Source organism: Charadrius vociferus, unplaced genomic scaffold, assembly GCF_000708025.1.
Source record: "Charadrius vociferus isolate BGI_N301 unplaced genomic scaffold, ASM70802v2 scaffold484, whole genome shotgun sequence".
In the NCBI taxonomy this organism is placed as follows: domain Eukaryota; kingdom Metazoa; phylum Chordata; class Aves; order Charadriiformes; family Charadriidae; genus Charadrius; species Charadrius vociferus.
The window spans coordinates 1,552,266-1,563,797 of record NW_009648074.1 but is presented as its reverse complement, the minus strand read 5'-3'; the positions used below and the strand labels follow the sequence as shown (position 1 = coordinate 1,563,797).

Genomic DNA, 11,532 nt, shown 5'->3' with positions numbered 1-11,532 from the left:
GCCGTAAGCTCAGCTCATCACAGGGGATTTGTGACCTGGGTTTGCACTAAGCCAGGAGAGCCCGTGCTTGGTAGGTTGCCACGGCTTTGCTTCTAGTTACTGCCACCGATGTCCAGCCCAGGGTGTCTCCATGGGAGAGGTTTAACGTGAAGCTCTCCCAGCAGCAAACCTCCGAATGCTGCCCAGTTGTTTAACAGGGCAGCAGCAGCTGAAGACCGAGGGGTTGAATTCATGCAAATCCACGTCCCGCTAGTGCCCAGGGACAGAGAAGGATCAAGTCTTAGGAAAAAAGGGAGCATGAGCTGGGAACGAGCGGGCTAATGGCCTGCCCAGGGCCGAGAGACAGGGAGTACCAGGTCCCGTCTCTTGCCTTGCCTTGTCCTTTCTCATTCCTTCTTTGCCTTGCAGCCAGCAAGTTTATGCTCTGGACCCCGCGGCCATGAGACGGCCACCCGGTCCCCAGCCCGGGACTCTCCAGCTGAGCCCCCTCCTCACCCCCCCCGGTGCCCCGGCGCCGTTGGCATCAGCCTCCCCGCCGGCCTCGGAGACACGGCGCCTCTCCAGCGCAGCTCCACCATTGATCCCCCCTTTGCTAACAAACAGCCGCCTCTCTGGGCTCTAATTAAAATGGATCGAGGTTTATTTAAATGCCCTCCTTTCCCTGCCGCTGAGAGCGGGATGCACTTTGCTTAGCAACCGGCAGTGTGGAGAGGAGCTGGATCGATACCGGCTCCGCGGCTCTGTGACACCAACAGACACCGGCCTGAAAGTGCTCGGCGCCGATCGGGGACCTGAGCTCCTTACCAGCGTGCCAGCTCCAAACCCACTCTCCAGCCAAGAAATGCCATCATGGGCCCAGAAAACCTCTGGGTAGATATGGAGGGATGGACAGACAGAGGGGGAGAAGGAGAAAGGGGGATGCAGGAGGCAGACAGGCAGACAGACTCTGTCTCCAGCCTCTCAAGTCTTCTCCTGCCTCCTCCCCGCCCTGGTTGGAAGGATGGAAATGTTTGGGTGGACCCAGAGCTGGACTGCGGGTCATCCAGGACAAGGTGCCGTGAGGACATGGGGCCTCCCCACCCTGTGCTCACCGCATTCATGTCGATGCCGTTGGTGTAGGACCAGGCGTGCTGGAAATACTCCTCCAGGCGCTGACGCAGGGGGTTGGGGATCTGATGGAAGCGGATGAACTCCTTAACTCGCAGCATCTGCGTGTGGTAGCGGGCTGTGCCCGAGTACAGGCGCTGGATGATGGCAGAGACATTGCCGAAGATGCTGGCGTACATCAGAGCTGCAACGAGAGGGGAGGACTCAGCAGGGCATGGGGAGATGGGTGTCCAACTACCTCAGACCTGGAACCAGCAGGTTTCCAAAGCCCGTATATACCATGCACCTGAAACCAGTGGATTTCTGAAATCTGTATTTCTGTCTGTCTCCCCCTCTGTTTGTCTGTGCAGAAGAGGCACAGGCAGAGGGAGACGCTCTCTTAAAACCTCACATGCTACAGCCTGGCGGGTGTCTCCCTGTTTCTCCCCAGAGCAGCCCTTCCAACCTCCAAGGCAGGGATGGGGACAGCGGGACACAGGCAGACACTCACAGCCAATAAGCATGACACAGATGGAGAAGATCTTCTCGGAGTTGGTGTTGGGTGAGACGTTGCCGAACCCCACGCTGGTGAGGCTGCTGAAGGTGAAGTAGAGGGCAGTGACGTATTTATCCTTGATGGATGGGCCAGAGGAGAGGTCGCTGTCGTTGTAGCGCTTGCCAATCTGGTCACCCAGGTTGTCCAGCCAGCCGATCTTGTGCTCCATGTAGGGCCGCTCCACGTTACCGATGGCATACCAGATGCAGGCCAGCCAGTGGGCAATGAGGGCGAAGGTGCACATGAGCAGAAAGAGCACGGCTGCTCCATACTCAGAGTAGCGGTCCAGCTTGCGGGCCACGCGGACAAGGCGCAGCAACCGGGCGGTCTTCAGGAGGCCAATGAGGGTGGTGGTCTGCAAGGGAGAGGTGAGAAACCTCAGGGACAAGTAGAAGATAAATCTGGTCAAAGGCATGTCTTCAGCCTAGCCGTGCTCCCTTTGAAGGATAAAAATGCACTTCTAGAGCATGAATCACCTTGTCCTGGAGGTGACACCTGAAATAGGTTAGATGAATCATGCCATAGAAAGGGCAGTTTCCCTCTGCTGACCACGAAGGGAACAAGCCCTGGGATTACAGGTGAGCGAGTGAGAGGAGCCAAGGCCAACCTCATGTTTCCTGATGGGTCCTCACCTTGCCAACTGCTGCTCCCAAAACAGCTGCCTTTCACCCCATCCCACAGGCTCTCAGCTGAGGTGGGGCCTCCAGGGAGTGCAGTAACCACAGGGGCCATCCTATTGCCAACATTTTGAGTCTGGCTGGCAACATGACCCCAGATTTGTCCTTGTTGGCGTGTGGGGCCAGTCCCTAAACTGAGCTCCCAGCCTGCTCTGCTGGGTCAGCCCCAGCAAGGGGAGTGGGTCCAGTTAGACGCTATCTTAGCACTTACAAGTATGGTCTGTGTGGCTGTCTGACCCTACTAAATAAAATCCCAGGTCCCAGTTGCTTAATAAAAACCTGTAACGACATCCTTGCCCATCCCTCTGACTAACCACCCCTCTTCTTGCAGATCTAGCCACCCACCACTTATATCAAGCCATCCACATCTCTTTCTCTCCCATACATCTCTTCCCATCCACCCACGAGTCCCCTCCTGTCCTGGTGGACCTCCAAGCCCTGCCTGTACCTCATCAGAGCCGGAGCGGAAGATGAGCAGGTCAAAGGGGATGGCGGCGACCATGTCAATGAGGAACCATCCCTTGAAGTAGTGGATGGCGATCTTGCCAGGGTGGCTCACCACCTCGTCGTTGATGTTGACGTAGGTGGTACGGAAGTTGATGACAATGTCCACAATGAACATGATGTCCACGATGAGGTCAATGATGTTGAGTGGGTCACAGGAGTAGCTGCAGTCCCAGTGCTTCTCCTCCACCTGCTCCTCGTTGAGCAGGAAGGCAGCCGAGTAAGGAGTGAAGACAGCTGTGTAGATGACCAGCAGAAGGATAAGCCAGTCCCACACAGCCTTGAAGGGACTGTAGTGCAGGATGGTCCATCGGTGGATGCGTGGTGCCTGCAGCTTGTACTCGGGAAGGACATCAGCACCCAGGGACAGCACCTGCCAGGAGATGGGTGTGAGAAGGATGGGAGACAAGGAGAGAGGTTGGATAAGGCCAGGAGCCAGGCAAGGAGCTCCCATGTGCTGGTAGGGCAGTGAGGAGCATGCAGTACGTTTCCTACACCCTTTTCACCTTTGTCACCTTCATGTGTCCAGGGGGCCACAAGTTGAGTTGCCCACTATGGCTGACACCAAGGTCTGCCCAGCTCCTTGTCCATCTCTAATGGCCAGAGCACCCTTGGGGCAAGTGTTTTCCCACTTTACACCTTTCAGACTCTACCAAGCTGGCAGGGAGGAAGGTGCCTCTTGCCATACCTCCTTGTGCCCTCAGCTCTGTGCCACCAGCCCAGGAGCTGCTGGGTGTCCCTGGCACAGGGCTCTAGGGAGAGCAAGCCTGGAGATGCAGTCCCATGGCTGTGCCATGGCCTGGCCCCAAAGGTGATGGCACATTAGGCATCCCGCAAGCCTTGCATGGTGCCTTTCTCAGCCCCATCAGGGACCTTTCCCTTGATGTCCTTCTGGCACAGCTGTCCTCCAAGCAGAGGGGACAAGCTTGGGCCACCCACAGCAAAGCCTGGCCTCGAGCAATGGCTGTTTCCCATCTGTGCATCCCCAGGGAGGGGGAGACCTGTGGCCACGTGCAAACACCATCTCATGCGTGCAGGCACCCTCCCATATTGTCATGTGTCCTTAGGTCTGTCTTGCCCTCATGGGGACACACTCCCACGGCACCAGTGAGTCCCCACACGTCCCAGCTCCCCCCTCCAGGACCAATGGCAGCTCCTGGTGGGCTCTGAAGCCACCCTGGGGACACAATGCAAGGTGCTGGGCACTGGGAGGCTGGGGCTGTCCTGCTTTGGATGCTGAGACACCATGACATGAAGGGGCTTATTTGGATCTGAGGACAGCCGGAGCCTCCTTGCCTGCCCCTGCTGCTCCGTTGTCCCCTGGGTGTGGTGCTGGCCATCAGTGCCACCTGCAGAGGAGAGCGAGGGGCACCTCAGTGCCCTCTCCCCGTGCGAAGCCCCCAGCTGAAAGGGTGCTTTGTGCCTCGTTGCGAAGGAGAGGAGAGAGGATGCTCCACATGCCCCGAGGCCACGGTGAATGGCACCACCACAATTCTAGCAATAGATCTGGAAGAAGGGCCTGACACCCGTCATGTTCAAGGGCTTCCCAAGGGCTCCTGGTGCTGCAACCCGGAGCAGATCCAGCCCCACAGCCCCATCCCACCACGAGCAGCCACTACCACATCCCGCAGCCCCAGGACATCGGTGGGTCCCGTGCCCTGGGGGTGCCCCATGCTCCTACCTGCCTGCAGCTTGCCCGGCGCCCCAGGCGGCAGCTGACCCTCGAAGTCCGGGTGTCCACCATGGGGGCCCCCAACCCCGCGCGCCCAGGCAGCGACCGGCACGGCGGGCGCAGCACTGGGGCTGCAGCATCGCCCACGCAAGCACGCATGCACTCAGCCGGGCGGGTGGGAGACATGCGACTGCGAAGGGCATTCGGGAGCCCAGCGTGGATTAATCAAACCCAATCGATGCTGGGGCCCCCGTGGGGACGAGAGCACCAATGGGGCAGCGGGAGCTGCCGACGTCGCTGGCGGACGGAGAGGGGAGGGATTGGAAAAAGTGACCCAAACGCAATCGTTGCGGAGGGGAATGAGGCACCAGCTGGGTTTGGGGACCGGCTCTCATGGGGATGGCAGGGAAGGGGACAAGGCGATGCCGGCAAAACGCTTGTCCCCAAAGCTCAGACGTGTCCAGCAGAACTGAGATGGGCTCCTACACCTTTTATCTGGGAAAATCAGGAATGCTTCCACCCTCAGCAGCCAAATCTCCCTGTCCTGTCTGGCCAGAGGCAGCTCTGTGGGGCCAGTCCTGAATTCGGGCCCCCAAACGCTGCTCCCCACGCTGGGACGCCTGCCCTGCCCCTTGTCCCTGCTCCTGGCACCCGGCTCGTGCAGCAGAAGCAAGCGCAGGTCAGGCTCTGTTGTTTTCCAGGCAGGAATTAATAAAAAACCACAACCCCAAATATTTGAGGCAGAAAAGGGAAAACAAAGAACCCCCAACAGAGCACCCAAATCGACACAGAGCCAGGCAGCAGCTGCAGCCTTGTCCCTCTCTGCCCCTCGGGGATGGGGAGGGCTGCGGGTGGCACCTTTGGGTGGCATCAGGAGTCTCTGCGGGTGGCAGTGCCGGGTGCCCCCCGTGGAGACCCCGCTGGGTGCCCCTTCCCTGCTCCCCTTCCCCCTGCACTTACCGGCTTCAGCTGCAGCCGCAGGCTCATGGTGCGGGGTGCCGGGTGCTGGCAGCGGGGTGCTGGGTGCCTGGGCAGCGAGCGAGGGAGCGAGGCGGCCGCAGGAGGGAGGAGGAGGAGGAGGGAGGAGGGAGCCGGGTGCGTGCGGGCTGTGGGTGAGGGAGGGGGGCGGCTCCCACGGCCCCGGCTAACCCAGGCCATTGCCGTGCCCCGTGGGGACCAGCGGCCATGTGCCTTTCTCCTGCCGTGTCCCGTGCTGGGGATGGGGATGAGGAGGGGGACACCGAGCTGTGGAGGGGGTGCCACACCACAGACACCAGGAGACCCTCAAGCACAAGGGGCTGGGCAGGATCAGGCCCATGGTGCTGGTTGCAGGCCGGCGATGACCCAGTGTCCCTCCCAGCGTGTATCCTGGCACAACACAGCCCCGCCATCCCTGTCCCCAGCACCCTCCTGCCCCCAGCTCCACCACCACCCGCTGCCACGGGGCAGTTCAGGGGGACTGGAAGAGGTGCCACCTGCAAGATAGGACCCCAGCCTGGTGGCACTGACCCCATGGCGTCCCCATGTGCCTTCAGCCGTGCCCCAGAGCCACAGCCCTGGCAGGCTGAGCCCGGCACATTCATTGCACTTGTGACCTGCCCTCCCTGCTTGCTGTGGGGCCGGAGCACCCCGACCAGCCTGTGTCTGCCTCTCCCTGCCCGCCAGCCGGTATTTTTAGACGCCGTTAGTGGTGTCTCGCCGCTGTCTCTGCCTCATATGTGAATTATTTAGTGGCCAGGAGCGGGGAGCCATGGCTTGGCGGGAGGTGTGGGAGACATCAGGGTGAGGATGAGCAGGATGTCTGGGTCCCCCAACGCCCTGGGGAGATGCGGTAGGAAGGAGAGGTCCATCCCCTCCCGTCCCATCCCGTCCCATCCCATCCCATCCCATCCCATCTGGAGATTTAAGGCAACGGGAAGATTGACCTTTGTGGGTGCCGCACGGCTGCACCGCGGGGCCCTGAAGCCACCACCCGTCAGCTCCGATCCTGTCACCCCGCAACCAGTGAATGACCCCGCATTGAGTGGCCAGCGCCACCGTGCCAGCATCACGCCAGCACGCAGCAGCTGTCCCTGGTGTGTGGGTGTCCTTTGTGATGGGGACAGGGGCATGGAGGCTGCTCGCCGTCCTGCTGGGGCATTCAGGGGCCGATCCCGGGTCACTGCGGTCACCCCAGATCAGAGGGACTAAGTGGACTTCAGGATGAAGGGGACAAGCCAGGGGGACAACAAGCCTAAAAACTGCCCCGTGCCGCAGGGAGCCCATCCATTGCGCACAGAGGCTGCGAGGGTAAAGGTTTGCCAGCACCGAGGAGGGCAGGAAGGAGGGAGGAGGGAGGAGGAAAATCCTACAGAGCATCCCGCTTTGATGGAAAAAACTGTCAAACCCGGAGACTTTTCTGGGGTCAGGTGGCTGCATTTTCATTAAATTGGCCCTCGGCTGCTGCTGGCAATGGTGGGAGATGCCCTTAGAGGTGTTTTGTACATCATGCTCTCCTGTGCCTCAGTTTCCCCACTGGTCCCCCCCTACTCGGGATTGCAGGGTACAGCAGCACCTTTCACACACACTGATGTCCGTGTGTTCCCCCCGCGGTGACAGTACAGTGCCATGCATGTCCCTTTTTGTGACAGCACACTGTCACAAGTGCCCCCTGCAGTGACAGTGCAGTGCCATCTGCTGTCTCCCAGGGGATCCCGTGGCCCTTGGCATGGCCACCCATGCTCCTGGTTGTGGGGTCCCCAGCCAAGCTCCTCAGGGCCAGAGCCTCCCCCACGAAGCACGCCACATGCACACACAAACTTGCACACATAGGTGTCCCCTTCAAGGCCACCATCACCCCATGAGCAGTTCACGCTGGTGTACCCCTGGACACAGATTACCAGAAATACTGATTTAGGGGTTTAAAAGCATTTCAACCATTTAGAGGAAGAGATAAAAATCAAACACAGGGAGGTGTTCAAGGCCAGGTTGGACGGGGCTTGGAGCAACCTGGTCTAGTGGAAGATGTCCCTGCCCATGGCAGGGGGGTTGGAACTAGATGATCTTCAAGGTCCCTTCCAACCTAAACCATTCTATGATTCTATGATATTGGCATTTCCTAGGATGGAAACTCCAGGTATCACTGCCCTCTCTGATCCTCTCCTCCAAAAGCCACAGGAACAGTTGTGACTGTATCCCAGTGGCAGCACCACCACCGCACCACTGCCCTGGAGGCATCTCACCACCCACGTACCTGTGTAACCTTCTCGGTGACATTCTGGGTGCGCTCCATCACCTTGTGGGGAGCGATTATCTCGATCTCCGTGGTGGAGCCTGAGCGGTGCTTCTCCAGGTTGAACTCCACGAAGTTGAGCGTGAACTGGGGGATCTGGCTGATGGTCCGGTACTTCATGAGGTCTGAGTCTGAGGTGGAGTTCGGAGGGTTGGGTTTGACGTGGGAAGCCTCTGAAAGAGGACAGAGAGGCGCATTGAGAAGGGCAGTGTAAGCAGGAGCCACTCCGCAGAGCCCTGTGTAGGACATCCAGGAGCTGGGGACCACCACAAGGTGCCACCAGAAGATACCAATGTCTGCCTGGCCATAAAGGCTTGGCTTCTTCAGGGTGGCTCAGACATGGGATGCCCAACCCGAAACGCCCAAGAGGGGGCTGCTTTTCAAACACATCACCCATCTTTTCACTGGTAAACCTCCTTTAGGGGGCTCAGACCAGCTGCCAAAATATAGAGGCACCCAATATCCTTTGCTACCGTGGAGACTGTGGCGGGTTGGGGACCAGCCCCAATAAGACCCAACAGAGAGGGATGCCAAAACTGGCATGAAAACAGATGAAGAAGGAGGTGGGGCTCCTCCACCCTTGCATGCTTCAGCCCGACCAGCGTAGCTCCTTGGTTTTCAGCCACCAAACTAAGCCAGAAGCTGGATGACGTCCCCACTTGGATGTATCCTCCATCCCCAGGCTCCAAGTAGGGAGGTCGGAGCTTTCTCTTGAAGAAGAGCTGTAGTGGGGCTGTATCCCAGCAGTTTTCCCTGGGGATCTGGGGACCTGCCTCTCTGTGTCACCCCAGTGCAGGACCAGGAAGGAAGGTCCAGAGTGCAATGTGTAGTTGTGGAAGGGAGCATGTACCCACACCCAGGGCTTCATGAACAACCCCAAGCACCATAACCAGTGTGTCCCAACCTCTCTAGCTCCTACAGGCAGGGCAGGGTTATATTTTCAGGTTTTTATCCCTTCTAGCCCTTGCATTCTGACATTGATTTAAGAGGCGTCACAGGCAGGAGGTGTCTGAAGACATTGTGAAGGTGCCCAGTCAGCACCCGCCGTCCTGCTGCCACCCTTCCCCCCAGCCCGTTCCCCTTCCCTCCCTCTACGTTGTGTCCCCTCCTGAGGGTCTGTAACCTGTGACTGTTTGAGGATCATGATCCCCCACCCCGTTTTCTCAAGCCAGACACTGCAGACTGATCTCTCTCCATCCCCAGTTACTGAGGCTTTTCTGGCCTGACCTCCATCTTATTTGTCATCATCTCTGTCATGAGAACAAGAGGTCTGGACGTGAACACCGTGGTGGAGGTAGGATTCCTCCGGCCCTATAGGGTGGCCTGGCTGGTATCTCATCCACCTCCAACACATGGACACAGCTCACATCGCACATGCCTGCAGACCCCTTCCCTCCCTCCCGGGGAGGTGGGACGGCGTCGGGATGCCACTTGTGTGGGGAAGCCAAACGCAACCTCGCGCGGTCTCACATCTCACGCACAACATCACGGATGGCTGTACCCAAAGAGCAGGACTTGCCTACGCAGGGAATCACATGGACACCAGTGGGTTTGGGGGAGAAGCCCCCAGCTTATCTCCACTTTACAGAGGGAAAAGCAGTGCAGGGTAAGAGACCTCCCCCCCAAGATGTGCCGGGGCCATCGCCCGGGACCATGGCTCCCGCAGTAGGACCGACAACTCCGGGGTTTTTCCCCTACCTGAGTTTGCCCTCCTTTCCCTGAATTTTCTCTGGAACTCAGACCTCGCAGCCTCAAAGTTGTCCAAGGAGGAGACCCTGCGGAGGCTGTGGAAGCTGCCCCCAGGGCGAGACCGAAAGAAACCCCACGCAGAGTACGACCCTCGTGGGCCCAGCACGGGAGGCTCTTGTTTCGGGGACGAGTGTTGTAGGGTGGGGTCGGCCTCCAGGCTCGGCCTCCGCTCCTTTTCCAGGAGGGATTCGGTCTCTGACTGCACACAGTTCTCCTTGGGCGATGTCTTCAAGTCCCTCAAAATCAGGGAGTCACCACCAGGCTTTAAGACAGCCAGGAGAAAGCGTTTTATTAGAAGGAGTCCTCGCGTGCTGGGGGGGAGGGAGGGGGAGCCGGGGGAGGTAAGAGGAGGGACAGAGGGCTGGGAAGCGCTGCGGTTCCTGAGGTCACCTCCAACCGGGACCAGGACCTGCTTTGCGGTGGGGCGACCGAGTCCTCAGGGACTTGGCAGCTCCTACCTCCTACCAGCTCCTACCGGAGGCGCGGCGGCTGCGGGGCGGTTTGCAAGGCGATGCTGCGCAGCTGGGAAGCAGGCCAGAGCAAGAAGAGAAGAGGAGACCCTAGGGATACGCTCACCTGGAGTACCTGCCTGGCCATGCACTTTTCCAAGGTGTGCCTACGTCCCACCGCTGGACCTGCCCTTCCCTCACCCGCTGCAAGAGCTCAGGCCACCACCGAGGGTGGGTGCCCAGGGTCCTGTGCTGGCGTCTATGGGAGAGGATGCGCTCTGCACCGGGAAGCACTGGGGGAGCTGCTGGGCTTGAAAATTGGGCCGTATGTGGTCCTCCCTCTCCTACAGCACCCCTTGGCCATCACTAAACTTTTTTCCCTGGAGACCTAAAGAGTTTCCAGCCTTTAATGACTTCTGCAATGGGGTGCACAAAGCAGCCACCTTCTAGGGCAGACACCTACAGGTCTATGCCTATACCAGTCATACCTATGGGAGGGACTGGGATTTTGGGTGCGTGCCCAAGGCACGCTGTGGCACTTCTCGCCATCCCTAAGGACCTTATTGCAGGTTTTGGGATGGGGTGCCTGGAGGGGCTGGCTGCCGGCTGCCCCTACATCTGCTGGGCTGCCCGGACTTGGACCAGGCTCCACCAAAGTGGTGGGTCATCAGGTTGTCCCCAGTGCACATCTTCCATGTGTGTACACCTGAAACATTGCAGCTCCATGCAGCTTCAACCCCGGGGTACCCAGAGCCTTTACCAGCGCTGGTGTCTGTAGGGTGACATACCCAGAGCATCTGAAAACACTACAGATGTCTTCAACTTGCCGTAAGCACCGCCTCTGAGAAGACAGGCACCTTTCACCTCATCATATCTGTAATTTGGGGAAGCAGCTTTATCCAGGCTGTCTGGATACACCCAGCAGAGCGAGAACCTGGCGCCTGGGGATGCGTTAGCAGAGCAAAAGCCTCCTGCCTACAGCCCTGTGCCTCAAGCTGCAGCATTCCAGAAAACAACACGTCTTTGCCCAGAGGTACCTTGAGCACTTTTAAGAGTCAAGAAGCCACCAAGAACAGCAATCTCTAAAGAGGTCCCACCAACGTTTTTCCAATCTCACCATGTCAGCAATGACAGCATCACCCTCCATCACGGAAAGCACAGTCTTTGCTGAAGGACTACGCCAGAGCTGCCTGCGCTGCCTGTCCCCTGCCAGGAGAACGTGGGGAAGTGTGCCCTTTTGAGGTTTGCCTGCCAGTCCCTGCCACTGCCTGCTCAGACCAGACCTGCTCCAGTCTCCTGCAGTCACCAGCGCATCCCCTCCTTGGGGTGGGGACAACTCCGTGGAGCTCCACCATCACAGACCACGTGCACTACGGAGCCAGACCTTCCTCCCAGCTTCAGCAGCGGTACCCGCCAGCTCGGCACATCGCCCGCTCCCCCCACAAGCCACGGCACGTGCCGCACCGGGCGGACCCCACGGAGCAGCACCATCTAGCTCTATCTCATGCCACCAAAGCACCGCCGCTCACCGCCAGCCCTCACTGGGGCCAGTGCTCAGCGCTGACACA

General features: G+C 59.1%; 1 protein-coding gene across 1 annotated transcript in view; it reads right to left on the bottom strand.

Moving 5' to 3' along the window:
• The window catches only part of KCNH6 (potassium voltage-gated channel, subfamily H (eag-related), member 6), a 30,450-nt gene that overhangs the window by 5,971 nt on the left and 12,947 nt on the right, over nucleotides 1–11,532 (bottom strand). The window contains exons 4-8 of the mRNA XM_009883829.1: nucleotides 9,465–9,777; nucleotides 7,728–7,939; nucleotides 2,768–3,196; nucleotides 1,598–1,997; nucleotides 1,092–1,291 (exon numbers count right to left, since the gene is read on the bottom strand). Of these exons, the coding sequence (XP_009882131.1) occupies nucleotides 1,092–1,291; nucleotides 1,598–1,997; nucleotides 2,768–3,196; nucleotides 7,728–7,939; nucleotides 9,465–9,777 (1,554 nt within the window). The remainder of the gene's footprint in view (nucleotides 1–1,091; nucleotides 1,292–1,597; nucleotides 1,998–2,767; nucleotides 3,197–7,727; nucleotides 7,940–9,464; nucleotides 9,778–11,532) is intronic.